At 41.9% G+C, this 22,761-nt stretch overlaps 1 protein-coding gene across 2 annotated transcripts; it reads left to right on the forward strand.

Moving 5' to 3' along the window:
• The first annotated feature begins 5,013 nt into the window (after window positions 1-5,013).
• LOC103180151 (protein maelstrom homolog) lies at window positions 5,014-18,931 on the forward strand. Of its 2 annotated transcripts, none has more exons than XM_042334723.1 (12): window positions 5,014-5,163; window positions 7,135-7,236; window positions 7,850-7,934; window positions 9,722-9,877; window positions 10,466-10,507; window positions 11,488-11,618; window positions 12,542-12,596; window positions 14,693-14,834; window positions 15,588-15,650; window positions 17,089-17,218; window positions 17,607-17,688; window positions 18,183-18,931. In XM_042334723.1, the coding sequence occupies exons 1-12, from the start codon at window positions 5,032-5,034 to the stop codon at window positions 18,377-18,379; spliced, it is 1,317 nt and encodes a 438-aa protein (XP_042190657.1). In that variant the 5' UTR covers window positions 5,014-5,031; the 3' UTR covers window positions 18,380-18,931. The 2 variants fall into 2 exon arrangements, with proteins under 2 accessions (XP_042190657.1, XP_042190658.1); XM_042334724.1 differs by having other exon boundaries at window positions 17,610-17,688.
• The last annotated feature ends 3,830 nt before the right edge of the window (window positions 18,932-22,761 follow it).

A 22,761-nucleotide genomic window follows, 5' to 3' on the forward strand; every position in this document is an offset into this window, starting at 1 on the left:
GCTCCCTCCCTCCCTCTCTCTCTTTTCTCTCTCTCTCTCTCTCTCTTTTCTCTCTCTCTCTTTCTCTTTTCCCTCTGCAAACTAAGACGTAAAAGTATCTCAGCCAAAGGCTTTGACAGCCACCTGTTACTGGCCACTGGTGGGGAGGGGGGGGGGGGGGGGAGGGAGAGAGTGGGGGGTGGGGGGGGGGGGGGTTGGGGGGATTTACATTGGCGTAAACAGATCAACAGTAGCACTTAAGAGGTCGGCTGATACCTTTCGTCATCCGGATCGCCATTGACCCACAAACCAAACCCCGGGTTGTCTACTCCACCCTCTGCACCTCCCACCCCACCACCTCCTCCTCCTCTCCCCCCCCCCCACCCTCCTCCTCTCCCCCCCCCCCCCCCCCCCCCCCCCCACCACCTCCTCCTCTCTCCCCACCACCTCTCCTCCTCTCTCCCCCCCCCCCCCCCCCCCCCCCCCCCCCCCCCCCCCCCCCCCCCCCACCTCTCCTCCTCTCCCCCCCCACCACCTCCTCCTCTCTCCCCCACCTCCTCCTCTCCCCCCCCCACCTCCTCCTCTCCCACCCTCCTCCTCTCCCCCCCACCACCTCCTCCTCTCCCCCCCACCACCTCCTCCTCCCACCCCCTCCTCCTCCCCCACCTCCTCCTCTCCCCCCACCATCTCCTCCTCTCCCCCCCACCTCCTCCTCCTCTCCCCCCCCCACTCTTCCTCCTCTCCCCCCCATCTCCTCTCCCTCCCCACCTCCTCTCCCCCCCACCTCCTCCTCTCCCCCCACCACCTCCTCCTCCTCACCTCCTCTCCCCCCCACCTCCTCCTCCCTTTGCCTCTCGATGGACTTTGCCAATCACATGGCTCCATTCAAGCCTCTTCAAGGTTGGGTTGAAGTTGGGATGACATAGCTGTGTGGGTTTTTTTCCCCCCCAATTGAGTCTTTTTTTTTCTGTTTTCAAAAAATACTGCGTTGAATCCCCACTCCCTCCCCCCCCCCCCCCCCCCCCCCCACTTTGTTGTTGTACACCCTACCAGCTCTTTAGATAAACAATGTCAGTTCTCCTCGACATAAATACATGAAGTTTTTCCACCAACAAGGAAGACCTTTAGTAATAATAATAATAATAATAATCCTTGCATTTGATATAGCTAGCGTCTTATCATGTCTTTGAGACGTCTCAAAGCGCTTCACAGGATATACTGTAAAGTGAATTGAGACTGTATACTTTGTGGACAAAACGTGGTAGTCAATTGCGCACAGCGGTGTCCCACAAACAGTCGTGGATTGAGTGACCAAGTAGTTGGACATTGACACTGGATTATGTTTCAAAGCTCCACCGAGACTAATGTGTTTAGTTAGGAAGATCTGCTGCAATTGTTAGCAAAAATATTTACAGTATTTAACTTGCGGTATTAACATGCTTTTTTGTAACCAAAAACTTTTTGTGCTGACAGACAACAACTTGCATTTATGTAGCTCCCTTCATGCAGGGTAGTGTCTCGGAGCGCTAATGTTAATGAACAGAGCTAAATAATTTCAATAGAGCAATAAGCATATCCTAGTGAGGTGTATAGAATCTGCTAAGATCAATGGGGTCTAATATATGGTGAATACCTAAAAAAGGTACTGTTGTTGTAACAAGATTCCCTAATAGGAATCCAAATGGGTATTTCTATCAGGAACTGTAAGTGTATCACATAGACATCATAATCATTCCTGAATGGACACAACCCCGATAAGGAGAGAGTGGTGCTACATTCTTGGAGATGCTTCTCAGATGTTAAATGGAGGTCTCCACCCTCAAAGCAGACTCCATCAGAGTTGAGTTCCTGCAGGTCAACGTGATGTGCTTCCATTTGCATATTTACAAAATCCTTCCACAAATCACCTTGCTGCACATTAGACCTCAATGAATTCAATGATCAGTCTTCTCATGCTTGGAGTGTGCACCCCTACATAGCACTGAACACATTAACTTTTATAATAATAAGAATCCTTACATTTGATATAACACCTTGTCACATTGTTGAGATGTCTCAAAGTTCTTCACACGATTTATTGTAAAGTGAATTGACTGTATTTTGTGGGCGAAACGTAGCAGTCAATTGTGTACAGCAGTGTCCCACAAACATTCGGGGATTGAGCGACCAGAATTTTTTTTTAGGTATTATTATCCTCAGAAAGCCAATTGACTAACAACCGGGTTCCAACTTACTGCTAGGTAAATGGAGGTGTGTGGAGCAAGAAAACCTGCCTAAGGTTTTGCCCCGCCAGGGAAACAAACTGGGTCCTCTCGCTTGCTTATCAGTCAGCAACTGAAGCAGTCAGAATTAAGTCCAAACTATGGTGTGTGAATCATGGCTCTGAAATTTTGTGTATCACATTCCAAACTGGTGAACTCCTCCCTTCCTGCTACAGGAATTACATAATTGCATAATTGTATAATTATAAAATTGTACAAATTGGCTACCACGCTCGCCTTCAAAATACATAGTCACTACACTTGTAAAGTATTTTTGCCTACAAATATACAGTCAATTCATTTTACAGTCCATTCTGTGAAGCGCTTTGAGACATCTAGAAAACGTGAAAAGCGCCACATCAAATGTAAAGATTATTATTATTATATATCCTGTAAAACACTTTTGAGATTTCTCCTGACATGGAAGGCAATATATCAAATACAAGGATTGTTATTATTATTACTGCAGGCTTTTAAAGCACATGCCTGACCTCATTTTGTTACTTTTTGATTTATCAAGATTGCTCTGCGACTCTTTTCAAACTAATATACTCTTAACAATACAAGACCAGAAATGACCATTGTGATCCTTCTAGCTGGTCCCAAAGTTAAAATATACATTTGTATTTCTTCAAAGAAATGGTGCTGGACACGTATGTATATTTCTTCAACTTAGTTCTCCGAGATGCTACCCTGTGTGAAGAGCCCTATATAAATGCAAGTTGTTGTTATTGCTGTCTTGCAGTGTGCACCTTAGCCATTCACCCAGGTTGCACAATGATTCTTTTTAAAAACAATTACTGGGCTTAACACTTTCCATAGAGCAATGCCTTTATCAGATCATGATGAGGCTTCAGATGAATATTTGCAAATAGATCCCACAGACCTCCATGTGGTGAATTAACTTTTTTGTGGGCCTGGAGCTTGTTTGCTTGAGCAAACCTTTCCTCTCTTTTTAAAGCGTGTCATTGGATCTTTAGCATTTACCCGAGGATGGAGCCTCAGTTTAAATGTCTCATCCGAATGACAGCGCCTCCATCAACATGACACTACACCAGTACTGTACTGAATTGGCATCTTGGACTATAATCTCAACAACCACCATTTATTAATCTTAACAACAACCATTTTTAAAGCAACCTTCACACAAGATAGTGTCTCAAGCCCTCAGGTCCCGATATGGGATTTGGACCGATGGCCTTCCAACTCTGAAGTTAGAGTGCTACTAATTGAACGAAGTTGTCGCCTAAAACTTAATAATAAATAATAATAATCCTTGCATTTGATATAACGCTCTTCACGTCGGGAGGACGTCCCAAAGCGCTTCACAGAACACACTGTAAAGTGAATTGACTGTATATTTGTGGGCGAACATGGCAGCCAATTGCGCACAGCAATGTCCCACAAGCAGTCGTAGATTGAAAATGACCAATTTTATTATTGTTTTTGGTTTTGGAGGGATTATTATTAGACGTGGGGTAAGGAAACTTGCCCAAGGTTTCGCCCGGCCTGGAATTGAACTCAGGTCTCTCACTTGCAAAGCGAGTGCTCTAACCACTGAGCTACAGGACTCCACGACTTGCATTTATAAAATGGATGAACCTCTCAAAGCACTTGACTTGACGAGACCTCACCGGTCTCCCCTCCTGCACTCTTCACAAAATTCAGCTCATTCAAAATTCCACCACCTGCATTCTCACCCGCATATCCCGATTACCCCAGTCCTTGCCAAACTCCACTGGCTTCCTGTCACAGAGCGGATCGACTTCAAGATCCTCACTCTAGTGTTTAAATCCCTTCATTCCTTGGCACACTCCTATGTCTGTAACTTCCTCACTCCCCACAGCAGTACCCATTGCCTCTGCTCTCCTGGGTCCTGCCTCCTTCGTGTCCCCCGAATCCTCCGCTCCACCATCGGCGGCCGTGCCTTCAGCCACTATGCCCTGAAACTTTGGAACTCTCTCCCTCAACCCCTTTGCCTCGTTCCCCCCCCCCCCACCTCCCCCCTTCACCAACTTCAGGTCGCCCCCGAAGTCCTTCCTCTTCGACTGCACCTACGGTCACCTTCCCCCTCTGCCTGGCTCGTTCTTGGGCTCCGCCATTGTTAAGCGCTCTGAGATGCCGCCTGGGGTGGAGGGCACTATACAAATGCAAGTTGTTGTTCACAAGGAGCGAATAAAGGAGGCAATTTTCTTTCCTGCTCTCCCGAAGACATTCAACTCTTTTTTTTTTTAACCTCTACTGGAATTGGTAGAGTTACCAAGGACGCCAGTGGTGACCCTGATAGTTTTGTCCAATTTTTTTTTTTTTGGGTGGGGGGAGGGCTATGCTTCGTGTTTGAGCCTTTGCGGTCGGCTTTGGCGGGCGCTGCAGCCGAGCCCAATGGCTGCGCACGCAACCTTTGTGACTGGGGGTGGGGGGGGGGGGGGGGTCGAGAGAGAGAGAGAGAAGTGCATACAGATGGAAAGCTGAGAATAAAGGCAAAGTGTTGGTTGTGTGACAGAAGGCAGGATTTGGGGTGAGTGAGTGAGTGAGTGAATGGATGGATTGGATTGGATGAGTGAGTTGAGTTGAGTGCCATGTGCTGCTGACCTCCCGCCTGCAGGTGGCGCTGTGCGCGGCGCGGCGCGGCTCGGCTCTTCCCGCCCTTTGGAGCCGCGTGACTCGGGCGGGATCGTGAAGAGCAGGAGCGCCCCCCCCCAACCAACCGCCACCCCCCACCACCACCACCAACCACACCCCACACACCCCCCCGGCCCCGGGCCCCGGGCCTCAGCTCCTCCCGCCAGACATGGCTCAGAGGAGGCCGCTCAGGAACCCTTACTATTTCTTCATGTTGGAGAAGATCCCGGAGCTGAGGAGGAGGGGTTTGGAAGTGAAGGGCCTGAAGGAGGCGGCGCCGCTCTGCAGCTGGGACTGGGTGGTGAGAGGCTGCTCCCCCCCCCGGGGGCAGGGCTCGGGCTCACTCTCTGACCCCCCTCCTCCCCCCCCCCCCCCCTCTCTCCCCACCTCTCCCCACCTCTTCTCACGCTTAATAATAATAATAATAATAATAGTAACTAATAATAATAATAATAGTCCTCGCATTTGATACAGCGCTTTTCACGTCGGGAGGACGTCCCGAAGCGCTTCGCAGAACACACCGGAAAGTGAATCGTGTGTGTGCGTGTGTGTGGGCGAAAACGCGGCGGCCCCCAATCGCGCGCGGCGGTGTCCCGCCCGGCGGTGTCCCGCCCGGCGGTGTCCCGCCCGGCGGTGTCCCNCCCGGCGGTGTCCCGCCCGGCGGTGTCCCGCCCGGCGGTGTCCCGCCCGGCGGTGTCCCGCCCGGCGGTGTCCCGCACGCGGTCGCGGATCGAAGATGACCGATTTATTATCGGTTTTGGGGTTTGTTTTTTTTTGGGGGGTGGGGGGGAGGGATTGTTGTTAGGCTCCGCGTGGAGTAAGGAAACTTGGCCCCGAGGTTTCGCCCGGGACCTGCCTGGGATTGAACTCGGGTCTCTCGCTTGCAAAGCGAGTGCTCTAACCACTGAGCTGCAGGACTCCGCAAAGGGAATCCAACCTAAACTGGGAATTCCATGCCTCCCACCTGCACATGTAAAATCCCAGAGGATAGAGGTTGTTGGAACCCAAAGCCCCAGCACTCTCTCCTCACTCTCTCTCTCTCTCTCTCTCTCCCTCCCTCCATCTGGAGGGATGGACGACGCACTCTCGCCAACCTGCACCTCATACTTTCGGAAAGTTAGGTTGGCGAGAGCCGAGGCGTGGGGACCCCCAGAGCGTGTGCTTGGTGGTCCCGCTGCGGCCTGACCGGCTGAAACCGCAGAGCGTGTCATCGATATCGCTGTCCGGCAAGCGCCTGTTAACCCTGCAAGCCAAAGCCCTACCTGCAGACCACCCTGCCAGCTCGGGCTTTGGCTTGCAGGGTTAACAGGCGCTGAGTGGGATGACTCCCTTTCCCCCCCCCCCCCTCCCTGCCCCAGTGACTGGTCTGCCCTTCCAAGTCCTGCCGATGAGCCGGGCTGGTCGTGCTGTCATCAGCGGTGCCCAGGGACACTGCGGACCCGCCTGGCTCAGGAACTCGTCTATCGAGGCCGCCGCAGAGTGCTGCTCGATTCCGAAATTCCATTGCCGGGCGTGTCACCTTGGAGCCAGTTCAGCTCAAAGGTACCCTACAAAGGTACCAGTCGCTATGCTTTGCAATACATCCTGAGAAACCAAAGGATGGCACCTCATCAGCAGTGCCCTGGAATACTGCGGACCCGCCTGGCTCAGGAACTGGACTACCGAGACCACCACAGAGGGCTGACCGGATACTAACATTCTGTTCTCAGTGCCGCTGACTGCAGCTCCCTGTACAGAGCTCAGTGTGATTGACTATAGCTCCATGTACAGAGCTCACAGTTTGTGCTCCCTGCGCAGTGACTGCTGCTTATTTTGACTACAGAACTAGCTGTATAACTACAGAGCTCAATGTAGAGCGCTGACTGGCTACAGAGCTCACTGTGTGATTGTAAAATGCCAAATGCCCTCATGTCACTTTACAGCGCTCCTTGTCAGTAGAGTCCTTTGTGTGTTTTGCACTGTAATTCCCTGCCACATTGTGTAACTGCATAATTGCATAGTATCTGTGAATGTTAGCAGTGCAATCGGTACTAATATTAGGGCATTGTACTGCAAAAAATAGTGTTAATGATAATATATTATTAAGCCCAAAAAGAGGAAAGGTGCTTAATAGAAATAAAAAGCAACAAAATGTGACTTTATTTGAACAAAAAATGTTACTAATATTTGATAGTTACTCAGCATCTTTTATGTCAGTATTTAATAATGAAGGTGCTGATTAGTAACAGGCTCCAAACTGTGCTGATTATATTTAATTTTTATTTTACCAAAGTTGCTGACTGCAATGGAGAGAGAGAAGTATGTACAGATGGCGCAGCAGTGGAAAGCTGAGAATGAAGGCAAAGTGTTAAATGAACCTACAGCCAAAAATCAGGTCTGCAGAATCTTAATTGTAGTATAACCTTTTCAGTGTGAAAAAATATAGCTAAGCTTGCTTTCCTTCCTCCTGCCCTGTTAACTCCAGGTTTACCATCTCATTTCAGATCTACAGGAGTAAAATGTTGGGTGAATGAACATGTCATGTTTTGTTTGTAAACTGTAAAAGTTTAAGATATGACTAGAAGTTTGTGCCTGCAGTCTGGAGCTAAACAGAGTTTCCTGGTTGCCACTGATTGAATCGTCCGTTTCATTGAATTAGCTTGTTGCACTTTGAAGACTGATTTTATATTCTCCGAGACTCTGCTCTGTGTTGGGCTGAGCTGCAGGGCTAAATATGGGTTGCTCACTAGTGATGGCCTGCCAAGTTGGAGCACAGATTGCAGAGTGTGATTATGAAACACTCATTGTCTTTTATGCCTTTGAATGTCCACCACTTCCTTGTGTTTGGACTCGCTCGTTTCAAAGAGCAAATCATTTGTTACATGCACAGAGTGAATGGGTATGATGTACTCCAGGCAAATTGTTTCATTTTGCATGTGCAAAACCTGTGCCGTAGTTCAAGGGGCTTACTTTGTCTCATATAATCTTTATTTTTCTTAAATCTGCAGAACCCTCTCTTCCCTGCTGTAGGAAAACCAGCCACTCATAATAGAGATATAGGCATCCCACTTATGTTCTGGCCAAGCGATAAAGGTATTTCACTTCATTAACCGTAGTGTAAACCTGTATGATTTGAGGATTTCTGTCCGATGTTTGTTGAGATGAAAGGTTTTTCTGTTCCCATGGTGTGTTCAACTTACAAATGTATCTTAAGATGGTAAATAGTAAGTGTAATACTGTCTTTTTTGGATCTGATTTAGAAATGGCAATAAACAAGGTTTATCTGACCTGCGTTAAGCAGTCGTGAAACGTTTGTTTCTTTTAATCCATGCTTTAGTGTTTTGGTAAGACTTAATGGAGAACATTTATAAATCTGAACTATACAGTATTGGTTGGAGGCTTATGGAGTATAAACACCGGTACAGACTAGTTGCTGCCGCGGATACCTGCACAACTGTCGCTGCATTTTCAAAGTAATTTGTTGTTTCTGAAGAGTTTTGAGACATTTTGAATTAATAAGGCACCGCATCAAATGCAAATCAAAGTAAGCACCCCATATCTGCCCATCAGATAACTGCTTGCCTACTCAACTGAAATGCTTTTGGGATCACAAAATAATGTGTAGCCATGTTTTTGTACTATCAGTCTTTGATTGTATCTATTTTTAGCTCATGGCATATTAATTGACTGTTGCCCCCCCCCCCCACAATGTGTTTTACCATCAACTTGCATTTATATACTACCGTTCATGTAGTTTTGTTCTTTTGAGCTTGTGTTCATAGGGCAACTATGGTTCACTTTCATGTGCCTGGATTTATAGAGCAAAGGATGCAAGAGTAATCTTACTGATAAATTATTAGGTTGGGTTAATACCACATGTAATACAGTACTGATTTGCCTATTAATACACATTTCTTTCTACTGTTGCCAAAGCTAGCATGTTTTAAAAGGGAATGCAAGTGTTGGATATTTGGAAACATCTATAATTTTATTTAAATTGGATATTTGAAATATTGTTAGTTTGTTACGATTTGTATTGTAAACAGCGCTTGTACAAGCATGAAGCAAGAACACTTGTATGGATAAAATAACAGTGGGATTGCAGTACTGGTCTGGGAGAAAATAAGATATTTTATAATGAATTATTGTCAGGTGTTTTACTGTTGTGTTGCTTATGTTTATTCTTTAGAGTTCATTCTTTAGAATTAAAATCTAATTTGCAAATTTCTCTTAATCTGCTCGTAAAACAAACTAGTTACAACCTCTTCCTAAAGTGCACAATAATTATAGTAGAATATGAGCTAAAATCATAGCATGTCATAGCAGAATAATGGGCTATTCAGCTCATTCAATCTGCGTTGTCTTTTTTTTCTCCACATGAATCACTTAATTAAATACAGTAGGAAGCTGCTTACCTGAACACCAACAGTTGCATATCCACTTACCAATTTGGACTCCAGTGTGGAGGAATTGTCCTTCGGATAAGATATAACTGTCTTCAAAAGAGAAAGGTGTTTCTTTCTGTGTCCTGTCCATCGATCCTCCAGATAAAATTGATCATTCACTTCATGACTTCTTCATGGCACTGCGTGTTGCAGTGCGCAAATTGGCTCACCATTTGTCTACAAATGCGCAGCCACTAATCTTACCAGAACTCTTGAGATGTTTAATAGACCCTTTATCAAATGAAAAGATAAAATGACACAGGGATTACTGTACTGCTAGATGGGTTTTATTGTTGATGAAACTAGTTTTCTTCCTACACCCAAATCATGACCAGCCTAATTTTGTAAAGTGTAAAGATTATTCTCTAATATAACTGTTACATTTCTCTTTCTGCTCTTTTCCTCCCCTTTTTCCCACCCCATTATCTCAACAAGCCGTGTGTGATGAAACCTTCTATTTTATCAGTTTTATAAGCATGGCAGATCTACCCTCAACCTGCACTCAGCGTTTTTTGCCATGTGAAATTGGTTGTGTAAAATATTCAATGAATCGAGGCATCATTGGTGAGTTTCATAAATTCATAGATCCAGGTGAGTAACCACAATACACTTTGTTTTGTTAGTTTAAGGGAATACATCATATTCTCTGTAATAGCTTGGCTAGGATATTTTAGAACATGTGTATAGCTTGGATTGCTGGAACAGTAATAGTTAATAGTGAATTAGAATTCTGGTGCCCAAATTACATTTGGTCTTAACCTGTAAGACCATTTTGCTTTAGAATGTAAGATTGGGCAGAATTGTGGAAATTTTTTAAAATTAAAACTTAATTTTGTAGATGGTTTAAAATGAACTTCAGTAAGACCATGTGGCTATCAATCATCTGTTAAGAAGTTTTTAATGCAAGATAATTGGCACTTGCAAAATGGCAGCTCGCAATCTCTTTATGGCTCATTGTGCAAAGCAGCACAACATTGTTCTTTTAAAAAGAACTCAGTATCACACGTTAACCAGGCTCCTATCACAATGAGTTAGAGGATTAAACTTTGGCTTTAAATAACCTACAACAGCCTTCATTTTTCTGTTTGTACATTTTTTGGTTGAAATGAAGATGTGTATTTTCTGCTATGTGATTAAATCACTTATTTTTTCAATTCCTTTCTATTCTCACTAATTCAGGCACAATCCCTCGGGGATTTCGTTACCATTGTCAGGCCTCAAGTAAGTAGCTGAAAACCTTCTACTTGATTGACCTTCACATTAATGTTTATTGAAACTCTTGTCAATGGGAAATTTTACTGCAGGTTGAGGACTGTCATCCACAGCACTGGCAGCACAATTCTTAGTTTAACTGCAAAGCAATATGAACTAAAAGTTGATAAACAAGTGTGTTATGCCCAGTTCATACCAACCTTTTGGAGAAACCAATTGGTGAAATTGTTACCGTAAAGATAGTAGGAATTGGATTTGTTGCATACAATGCTAGAAGGATTCACCAGAAAATCGATCTGCACAATTGCAATACGAATCCAGACGATGTAAAATGTGCACTAAGAGAATGTGTAATCTTAAATTTTTAAAAAAAGGTCTTTTGTACAAACCTCCCGAGCTCCCATCGAATATAACTTCATGACAGGAAGTACAGTATAGATCTGTGTTCTTGATCCTAAGTTCTTTCCTGCTGAAAACAATAACAAATTATTTCTTGTTGGAAACAATAACAAATGCTTTCCGGCTGGAAAGAATGGCAAATTCTTTCCAGCGATATAGGAATGTATTAATATACACAGTGCATGTGGTTGACTAGTCAGTTTATACCTATGGTGCAAACTGGAATTCAATTCCAGGGACTACCTTTTCTTTTAATCGTTGCCTGTCGCAGAAAGGTAATTAGTTCAGTGAAAAAAGAAAAGGACGATCAATTAGTGAGACAATAACTCAACTTAATGAGGTCTGGGAAAATCTATAGGAGAACATCTTTTGATAAGAATTTAAGTTTATTTTTCAGCAGTCACAGTGATTGTCTCTTGTCATCTCATGTAACAATATTTTGCTCATTATAACATTGAATGGAAAAACAACAGCATATTTAGGAAGGAAATATATTACCTCTTATAAACTACACAAATCATGGTTAACTGATTTTGGTCCAATTTTTTTTCAAGAAGTTGGTAGAATTTTAAAACTAAACTTGTTACTAGGTGATGCCACCCACAAGATTCCTCTTTCAAACTTTGAACTTGGAAGCGCCAATTACAACCACATCTTTCAAGAGCTCTTTACTTTTCTGAAGCCAGTAAAGACCAACGGCTGTATTGCAGTATACTGTAAGGTAATATGTGATCTAATTTTGAATAAATCGGGTGGAAAATGCCACTAGTCTGAGATGTGGACTCCCAAGAAAATGTTGGTGAGAAGGACCAGCCAAATAGTTCTTGTTTGTTTGTAATTAATAATCCTTGTATTTGATATGTCCCCTCTAACTTCCAAGTGTCTCAAAGTGCTTCACAGGCAATTCCAGGAGATTGCAGGGTTTGGATAGGTCAGTTGTCACAAAGCAGGAGAGAGACAATCATAGCACAATGCCCCTTTAAGACCTTTGCTTCTGCTTGCCTCCCGGCAGCTGTGGACATGTATTTTCTACATTACCTTGGTCCTGCAGTCAGGACAGTTGCCCTCAGAGTGACATTTAAGAAACATCTTAATGGATGCAGCTATGAGTAAACTGTAGGATAGGTATTCTAGAAGGATGAAATCAAGTGCGCTGAAGGGCCTTCTTCATCTGAACCCTTGTGGTCCTGTTCACAGGAAAATTGTGACAGTAGTTTGCTACCTAGAATGTCCTGTGTTGCTGGCTAGCTTTTCAGATCTTCCACCTGAGTTCTAGCCAAGGACACTCAAACACTGAGAGTGAGGAAATGCCTTTTTGGAAACCGCTGAAATGCTGAGGCTTAGTATGAGTTCATTCATTACTAGCTTTGGCCAACATGGAGTGCTCCAGTCACAAACATTTACTCCTAGCCCCTCAGGCCATAATAATGTTTTCTTTTAGATCCAAAATGGTTTCTGTGTTCACAAGATCACAAGAGAGGTATGGGATGAAAAGACTTTCTAGCTCTGGGTCTCATTATTTCAGAATAACAAACTTAGTGGGTTTGTACTAACTTGGCTTTTAAGTTAATCTTCATTGCACTTGCTATTTATCTCTGACTCGAAGATTCTTTGAAGCTAAGATCAGTTTACTTTCTTCTCTAGTTAGCAGAATGTTTCAGAGTGGACTGGTGCCTGAACTGGTTAGCAAGCAAAGCAGGTATGTTTGTGATTAAAAAGAGCACATGAGATTAGTGAAAACCTGAAATGAAAATAAATGCTGGAAATCTGGATCATCACCTGGAAGAGAAAAATAGCTTGAGGTTTTGGGCATGACCCTTGCCAACGTCAGAACTAGAATGGGGAGGGTATTATTTCCACTATTCGGTGAAAGTATGATTTCTATATTATTTATTTATTATAATTTCTAGTCACTAATGACTAGAAGGTTTCAATTGAGGATAATTAACAAAGGCAAAGATTTTTGGAGTTGTTAAGATGTAGAATGCCCTGCCAGGTACTAGGAGAAAACTAAACAGTTATCCAAACATGAATTATTTGCAGGGGTATGGGAGGGGGAGGAGGGAAAGGCAGGTAAATGGGACTGAATTGATTTCTCTTTCAAAGAGCCAGCAGACATAATGTGCTGTGATTTTCTATATGAATAAGTTCAAATGAGTCTCTCCCAGCCCTTCTATTCTGGTGAAGAATTATGCTGAAAATGAATTAATATTTTTCTTTCAGATGATTATTGACTTCTTGTGGATTTTCAGCATTTTTCTATTTTTACGTTTGCTTATAATGTTACTATACATAAAATATTTATTAAATAAGTATGATGACTGTTTCCATGAATGTTTTCTGTGTTGTCAGAAGGATATTAGTATATTCTTGATCTGTATTTTTTCTACATTGAATGTTGGAGTTGGAGTATAATGTGAAAAACGTGTCTAAAACTTGTCATGTTATCATGAAGAATGGTAATTTATTTAAAGTTATGAGAGGGGAAACAATATCTCTAAGTAGGGTTACACTCTACATGTTTTTGCTAGATATATTTACAAATGACTTGAATTATAAATTGTCATATGTAGTTAATGCCTATTATAATGCAGTAGTTGGTGTCCCAAATTCACCTTATCGTGGAAGCGATTGCCAGTACAGTACTTCTGCCTTCACTGCGCACTGCAAGTTTATTATTTGCTGCTGTGAATATCAAAGTACAAAATCTATTAACACGTCAAATTATTTTTGAGATATACTAAAACATATCCCTCTGCTTCTCCGTATTGTATACAGGAGAGCAAAAAAAAACTTAAATGTAATTCTGTTAGAAATCATCAAATTCATTTACTCATGCAAGTGAGTAGGACATTTGTCGAGACATACATTTTAGGGAATATCATGTTAAAAATCATGCATGTTTTATGGTAACCACGTTACCGTCATCTCAAACTTTTTATATCAATCTATTATCACAAACCAATCCCGCAGGAGTTATTTTAATTTGACTATCACCTCATTGGCCTGAGAAAGCAAGAATGGAATTGAATAAAATAATAAGAATAATAATAATCCTTGCATTTGATATAGCGCTTTTCACGTCGGGAGGACGTCCCAAAGCGCTTCACAGAACACACTGTAAAGTGAATTGACTGTATATTTGTGGGCGAACGCAGCAGCCAATTGCGCACAGCAATGTCCCACAAACAGTTGTAGATCGAAAATGACCAATTTATTATTGTTTTTGGTTTTTGGAGGGATTATTATTAGGCGTGTGGAGTAAGGAAACTTGCCCAAGGTTTCGCTCTGCCTGGAATTGAACTCAGGTCTCTCGCTTGCAAAGCGAGTGCTCTAACCACTGAGCTACAGGACTCCTTTTTGAAATCTTTGAGATGCATTGAAAATTGTTAGATTACAGTATATCCTTTACAGTATATCTTGTGAATCACTTTGAAATGCCTTCCCAAATTAAAATGAGTTATTATTTTCATTTCTGTCATTTTATGATCGTCCATTTTTTTCGAATGGAGCCTTTTTTCCAACCCTGTTCTTTCTTTCCCATTACAAATTGCCCACACTTACCATCTCAGCACAGCATTGTTGTTTGTACTTGAAGCCCACAAACAGGACAGAGTCTAACTGAGAAACTGTCAAATTCTGGAATTCACACATGCTCAGTTTCACGAGAGCTGGAGTTAAATTGCAAGCACATTACACTGTCTCTTGAAAGTTTCCTAAATGCATCAGCTGAGTGGGCAAGGAGGAGGATTCTACTATTATAATAGTTGTGAAATTCCTTAAATGTTCATTTAGGCACCATCAATCCGGTGAAAGTTTATGAGCTGGAGGAATTGATTGTGAAACTGTACGAACACAAACTGATGCAGACTCCTTCGAAAACCAGGGTGGAAAGAATGATGGATGTGATAGTTTGGGATTATGCTCCAAATACCAGGTTTGTGCATTAAGAATGGGAGTGGGGAAACACAGGGTAACAAGTTACAGGCAGTAGATCATTGATGAGCCTTTTGGGAGATGTTCAAGTGTGGAGAGAGGTTGTGGGGCAAAGTAGTTTTGGAAGCAAGGATAAGGCTTGATGGTTGAATGCCTGGCCTCTGATAGTGTGGAGCGTTGGGAATGAAGCTTGAACAGTAAAGCAGGATCAGATCTAGAGTGCATGGGCTGGGACATAGGACTGGAAGAGGATTGTACAAATAGGTTTTAATAACAGCAATGAAGGATTTGAAAGCAAAAACATAATCCTCTCAGTCCTTGTAGATTGTCAAGGAACCGTATTGATGGAAATGCAGATCTTGAGATGCTGAGACCGACTATGGAAATATCAATTGGTCATTTCCAATACAAAATGCAGGGAGCAAATGGACTTGTTTTCTAAAATTGAGACTCCTGCCAGCTGTTTCTCCTTTCTCCAGCCCCCCACCTCTCTCAAGAGTCACCCTTACCCAATACCCATCCTCGATTGATTTGCGTTTTTCAATGAAAATCACTTCAGTTCTGAAACTGGGCAAAATTGCCAGCACATATGGCACCGCACAAGAGGTTGGGTGCCAAGTAGAAGAAATGTTATTGTGCATTTAACTGTTTCACCCGGGAAAGCTTGATGCTGATCTTGGGTGCCTGAAAATGAAATTGCATTGATAACTTGGAAGAAAAAGCTTCTAATATTCTTCACTTTTGTTTCCTGAAGATGTAAATGGCATGATGAACAAGATGTTGTGTGCTGTGCACTGGCAGTAGCCAAGAAATGCGCGTAAGTCAGATTCTGACTTTCACCCATTGTCCAGACGAAAATGTAAGGATTGTTATAAAAGAGCTACAAGCGGCTCACGGCTCCTATCACGGCCCCCACCCTACACTCCTGTGCCCCCATCCCTCCCTCCTTGTTCTTCCCCACCATCACCCTGCTGCCTCGACCCCCTCCCCACAGTCAACCTGTCCCTCTCCTCAGGCTCTGTCCCACTCCTCCTCAAACCGCTGTCAGCACTCCTTCCCTTAAAAAAACCTACCCTGGATCTCTCCAATCTCACAAACTTCAGAGCCATTTTAAACCTGCCCTGCCCACAATACAGAGACTGCACTAGTCAAAATAACAAATTATGTCCTTTTTCTCTGTGATAAGGCTCTGCCTCCTCCCACTGCCTCCTCGTTCTCCTGGACACAGTCGATCATGCCATCCTCCTCCATCTCCTCTCCTCCCTCATCCACCTTAGTGGGACTGTGCTCACATGGTTTGAGTTCAGTTTAACAAACCGCCAACAATACATCTCAGCAAATAGTTTTTCTTCCCTTCCCCGCCCGAAAAAACTGCAGGATATCCCGAGGCTCAATACTTGGCCACCTTCTTTTCTTCATCTACATGCTTCCTCTCGGCGATGTTATTCGCAGACATGGGGTCATCTTCCACATGTATGCAGATGACACCCAAATCAACTTCTTTCAGCTGCGACTCCCAGTCTGCTGATATCAGCTTGTTTGACTGACATCAAGGCCTGGATGAGCGCAATTTTCCTGCAGCTGAATATCTTTGTCTATACTTCCCGGCTGGGCTATTCCGATGCCCTCCTCGCTGGTCTTCCCCAACTCCACCATACACAAAATTCAATTAATCCAAAACTCTGCCACCTGGATAATCATCTGCACAAAACCCCCATACACCAGTCTCCACTGGCTCCAAATTGCAGAATGGTTCGGTTTCAAGATTCTCTCACTTGTTTTCAGATCCCTACATGCCCTTGTACCTCCCTACCTATCCGATCTGTTTACCCCCACTCCATCACCTGCTACCTCTGTGCGGGTGGCTCTAGCCTCCTGTTTGTCCTTTGCTCACTCCACCATCAGTGGCCGTGCCTTCAGCCACTGCGCCCCAAAACTCTGGAACTCTTTCCTTCAATCCCTCTGCCTTACCCCCTCCTCCCCACTTTCAAATCCTGCCTAAAGACTTTCCTTTTGGATCGTGCTTACGGTCACCTACCCTCTCCCACTGGCTCGGGTCAGACTCTGCCACTTAAGCACTCCGGGACACTACCCTGCATGAAGGCCGCTATATAAATGGAAGTTGTTGTAATAGGCATGACTTTCAGTTACACATGACACAGTGGTATTTTTTGCTAAAATGGAATAGTGAATCATGGAAATTAGCCACCTATTTTATACATTTGACCAGATTATTTCTTACCTTTTAATTTCAGATACTGCATCAGTGAATCATTGTCCTCCACTTACAATTTTGAGATTACACCATCACACGTCCCTAAGAAAGAGTTGGATTATGGCACCAAGTTGAACCCTAAAGTGCTAGTGTTGGATAACAATTACAAGGTATGTCTAACTATGTTTAGGATATAAACTCAAATACTGAGGATTCCTTCCTTCCCTCTACCCACCCAGTATTCCATTTACTTAAGGAGTTTTATTTGGGCACTTGAACAGTGAATTAGATTTTCCCTGTTATTGTAAAACAATAACCTGCATAATTGATGGTGTTGATAATTGTGGTGCTTTAATGCAGTTTCATCATATGTAAGATCAAATCAAGAACAATTCTTATGTTTCAAGGCCTCTTTTATACATCTTTGGTATACAATTTGGTATAAAATCAAGCCTCTGTGACCGACCAGAAAAGGATACTGCATTTTAACTGCAGAAATATTTATTGAGAAATGTGATGCAAACTGAAAAAATCTTTCACTTTTACCATCTCCTAAAGCAGTCAAAGATGGATAGGAGTTCTGTGGCCAACAGGTATTTCAGTTCACCTGTTCAAGGTGAAGCTTCCAGCATCTCCCTGGGTAAGTGGAATATAATTTGATAATATTGGTTTATTTTCTAATGAATTTATTGCAAAAATATTGATGATTAATTTGTATACCTAAATGCTGCTAATAATCAAATATTAGTTAATAGAATGACTTAAATATTCTAATAAATAATCATAAATAAATTAGGGCTGAGGTAAAGATAAGCCATCATGGCTGCCACATTTCGCCCATAAATATACAGTCAATTCACTTATTATTATTATCTTCATCTAAAAGAATGGTGGAATAGGCTTGAGGGGCTGAATGGCCGAGCTCCTGTTCCTATGACTTCCATCAACATGAGCTTTGCTCCCACTTAAGAGTTGGAATTTGTTCCACGCTTTTCTCCTCTCCCCCCAACCGTTTAAAAAAAAATGTGTTAATGTTGATGAATGACTTCCTTGAGTAACTGTTGATAGCATTTGACCAGAAAAACAAAGTAAAATAACCTTATTGCAAATATCCCTTGTATCTTTTTATGCTAGGAGATGGAAAGTGTACTTCAACAAACAGTTTGAGGGAATTTCCTATTCCTATTCCAGCCCAGTTTGGGAGAGGGAGAGGTGCTTTGGCTACATGGCTGAAACTTCCAGCTCGCCCACAACCAGGAATTCAACATTTAACCAAAGACTGGGAAATCTTAAACCCTTCACAAAGCGCTCTGGGACGCTACCCTGCGTGAAGGGCGCTATATAAATGCAAGTTGTTGCTGTGGTGAAAAGCACTTAATATAGCAGTATGTTTTCACTTGATATTTCTGCCAGACATCTTTGTGTGTGGATGTTAGAAATAACCTAGATTTAGATGTCAGGATGTTCCAGTCTCTTAACCCAAGACAGTGTTAATGCAAATTCACAAGAATGTGTCTGTTTGTCAAAGGCAGTTGCATTGATGACAATTACAATGATTGCAAGAGGTTAAGAAGCCTAAAGGATTTTTTTTTTGTAAAATTTGGACAGAAAAAAATCATCTTCAGAGAAAATGAAAGCACAACCCGTTTGGAATGTTTAAATTGTGTGTGTGCTTTGATAGAACTGACATTACGGAAATGCACAGGAAAAACAAATTATTGTTCTGGAGCCATGTTAAAAGATGTAGAGATTGTGTTTTGGCTGAGAACTGCTACAATAGTCTTAAAAGAATGTTTTTTTTTGGGGGGGTCTGATTTGTTTACTGTACTTAGTTGACAATTTCCAATTTTGTTTATTTGTTAAATAAAATAATTTTAGTGCAACCCAAGCATTTGTGTTGTGGTTATGTAATGAAATTTACAATAATTAGTTACCTTTTTTTTCCCCCTTTGGGAAAATTTTCAGCAATAAAAACAAAATTGCCTCGTATCAGTGTATTTCTCTGCTTTGTTGTTTGGATGTAGGAATTTAAGGCAATTGTGTGCTTGTTTACTGTGATTTAAAAAATCCCAAATATACAATGCTTTGAACAATGTCTTCAGTGGAGTACATAGGTAAAGATTGCTCAAAGGGGAAAACCTTAAAGTAGAGATTAGTACTTCTAATGTAAAGCATGTCTTCTTCCCATTGTCCATTTGCAGGTTGAAAGAAGAAACACCTGAGCTGAGAGTTGAGGTCAGAAGGGGAGGAGGGCGGGGGATGGCCGAAGGCACGATTGAAGAGGAGGGTGTTCAGACGGGACTTGAAGGAGGCAAGAGAGGGAGTGAGGTGGAGGGATTGCAGGATAGAGTTCTAGAGTGTGGGAACAGAGATGCTGAATGCCTGACTGCCAGTGGTGGGGTGGGAAGTGCGGGAGACCTGAAGCAGGCTGGTGTCTGCTGAGCGAGGGAGCAGAAAGGCTGATATAGAGTTTTGAAGTTGGAGAGATAGGGGCGGGGAGCAAGACTGGAGTGTCTTGAAGGTAAGAACAAGGGTTTTGTACTCTATTCTCTAGCCATTCATGCCTGGCCAGTGAAGCCAGGCAAGAATGGGGGTGATAGGTTCTCGGAGCCAGGTGCAGGAGATGATATGAGCTGTTGTGAAAGTTCTGAATAATCTGCAGCTTGTAGAGGGAAAAGGTGGGAAGTCCAGTGAGCAGCCAGTTGACCTTTGATAGGAAAGGTTTGAAATGAGGTGGTAGTTAGAGAGCAGAGATGGGTCAAGGAAAGGTTTTTTGAGGATATGGGTGATGATGGCTGTCTAGGGGGGATGGGTGCCAGTGGACAGGGAGAGGTTAATGAGGTTTGTTAGTAGGGGGCAAGGAGGTGGAGTAGGGATGGGGTCAAGGGAGCAAGGGGTGGGTTTCTTATAGGAAATGACGGAGGTGAGTGAAGAGACACGGTCAAACATGTGGGAGAAGTGATTTCAGTGGAGAATTAATTAGGCTTTTTGACCATTGAACTACAGGTAATCCACTTGGGATCTTGCTGCTCAAACTTAATTTATGCTACACTTTGAATCATCATGAACCACATGTTCAAGAGCTTCAGGTTCTAGCAAACTAAATGAAATGCTCAAAGAACAACAATTTGCATTTATATAGCACCCTTCACACAGGGTATCATTTTGGAGCTTTTATTAAAATAATTTTGTACAATACATTGAGTAAAATTAATCAAAGCAAAAGATGAAGCAATACATCTGCTTAAATGAAATAATTTTACAGCAAGACTCAAAGCAAGCTGTTAATGATTTAAAGATTACTTTAGAACATTAACTTTGTATTGGCATAAACATGCATCAATGTGGGAATTGGCCCTTTTGAAAGCAAAGCTCACACCTGGTGAAGTTACAGATCTTTATGGATGAACAATTTCATGTTTATTGTCCACTAGCAAGACTGTATGAATATACTGATTTTTCTCTTGGAAAACTTGCATTTACACACCACATATTACAAAGTAGAATAGTGTTCTACCATCACTGTGACTCCACCCATTCAAAGCAAATATTACACTCTAAAATGACAATTCTCCAAAATGAAGGCTTACAGGACATGCACCAGTCTTCAAATGTCTCTATTCATTGGTTTGTTCAATAATCAAAACATCACTTCTCCATAGCATTTAGGGTTAGCTAAACAAAATTAATTTCAAAGAAATTAATTAATCACTTAAGTAATTTTCAAAACCCCCACCAAAAAATTTACTTTCCATATACAGCTTCTGTTTAAATTACCTGGTGTGTTGGGATTATTTACACGAAATGGAATTAGTTCCATTTATCAGTGCATCATGCTGACCTGTGGCAATTTCACTCCAATGTAATTTACTTTCAGTGGAGCTCTTACAGGTTTGTTTATTTGCAAAATTCATTCCTGAAGGAGAAACTACTTTGTTGAAGAACTAAATTCCTTACCCAAAACATCTTATGCAATGACTGACTGGAATTCCTGACTGCATCTCAGCCCAAAGCCCCTAATGCATCATGAGATATCAAATTGGCCTGAATTCTTTTCATGTTAGTTAATTGTTTGATATACTTTGACACATCCATGTAAAACACGAGTTTCAGGACAATAGCTTTCTCCTGTGAATTGCTGATACTCTTATTTTGCTCTTTTGATTAGTACTGTAATGCAAAAATGAATTGTATCTAAACTGACCAAGATGATGTATAAAATAGTTCCAAAGTAATTTTTGCATATAAAATATTGATTTGTTTTTAAGTATTTTATGTATCAAAATATTTTGATGAAAGTTGAACTGATAAGACATTGTACATATTTTAAAGCTGAAAGGGCTTCATAATTTGCTATTAGAAAATTTAAATCATAAGGTACTCAAGTCTTTTAGGTTCCAGTAGTATTGTTTCAAAAACATAAGTTCTTAACATTATCCAACTCACAGTCAAGAACCAGCATTGCCTCTATTTTCTGTTGTATTCTGTTTCAAGCTAAAAATTCATAATGGCAATCATGTTTAACAAAGGTTGCTGAAATAACATTTGGACACAAACTGGTCCTTTAGTATAATTCCCTCATAGTTTAAAAAGACATTGAGTCATTGGCATCTTTCTAATCAATGCTCACTATCAAAAAGGGTTTAAAAAATCTGAGGTAGGAGAAGTATGATTTGGGCAATTACACTACAAATCATCCTGCAAGATAGTAGAATAATTCCCTCATAATGAGACATTTAACCATTTACAGGGCTTCCGAGCTGCTGCTATTTTCACAAACTAAAATCAGAAGGCAACAATGGTCAGTGCATTCTTCCCACACAAAGATTGGAGAAGACCCTATATCACTGTACCAATTGAGCAACAAAAATCATAGGTTTAAAGTAGCCAGTAGGTACCAAGAAATCTCAACCCATGCATGTCAAAGGAATATGCAAACAGTTATACAACTAGCTTTTTAAAAATCTGTAAAAGTGATTTATCATAATTTCCAGTAGCTAATTTGCAATTAAATGCAACTTTTTTTTAACGTTAAATGACTATTTACATTTTGTTTGGCAAGTGAAATGAGTATTTGGCAAAACTGCGAATAACAAATACTCTTCAATTACTTCTCATTGAATCTTTAGAACTTAAAATAGTCGCAAAACTTAAATGTCAATTAGCATTTCATTATTTATTAGGCATTTGATTAGGAGGCAATGGAGATGATAAAAAATGTAATATAAACAAAGGTGAAAAGGTGGCTGAGATCAGAAGATATGCCTTTGGAAATTTGCTCTCAGTCTACAAGATCCCAAAGTAAATTAGAAGCTACTACTCACTATTTTATTATCTATACCAGCAACAACTCTGGTACTAGTCAATGAGATTTACAGCACACCTTCAAATCTAACATTGCAGTACAAGCTTCATTATTTGTGACCCTTCACCCAGCAGCCAACAATACCGACACAAACGTACAAACAGTAAAGGCAGTCAAGATAATATACATTTAGTTGCATTTTACTGATTAGAAACCTATTTCTCAAAGTACCAGCAGTCAACTCAACAACTTCAGTAACAAACATTATCTGAAGCAAACCATAAGGAAAAATGTACCGGCTAGTAGTGAGACAGGGCAATAATTGCACCTTAAGGTTTTGATGAACTTGAAAGGCTCTGACCACAAGCTTCACTTTTGTGGTTTGATATTAGAAGATTTCCCATTGAT

This window comes from Callorhinchus milii, unplaced genomic scaffold (assembly GCF_018977255.1).
Source record: "Callorhinchus milii isolate IMCB2004 unplaced genomic scaffold, IMCB_Cmil_1.0 Scaffold4, whole genome shotgun sequence".
Taxonomy (NCBI): Eukaryota; Metazoa; Chordata; class Chondrichthyes; order Chimaeriformes; family Callorhinchidae; genus Callorhinchus; species Callorhinchus milii.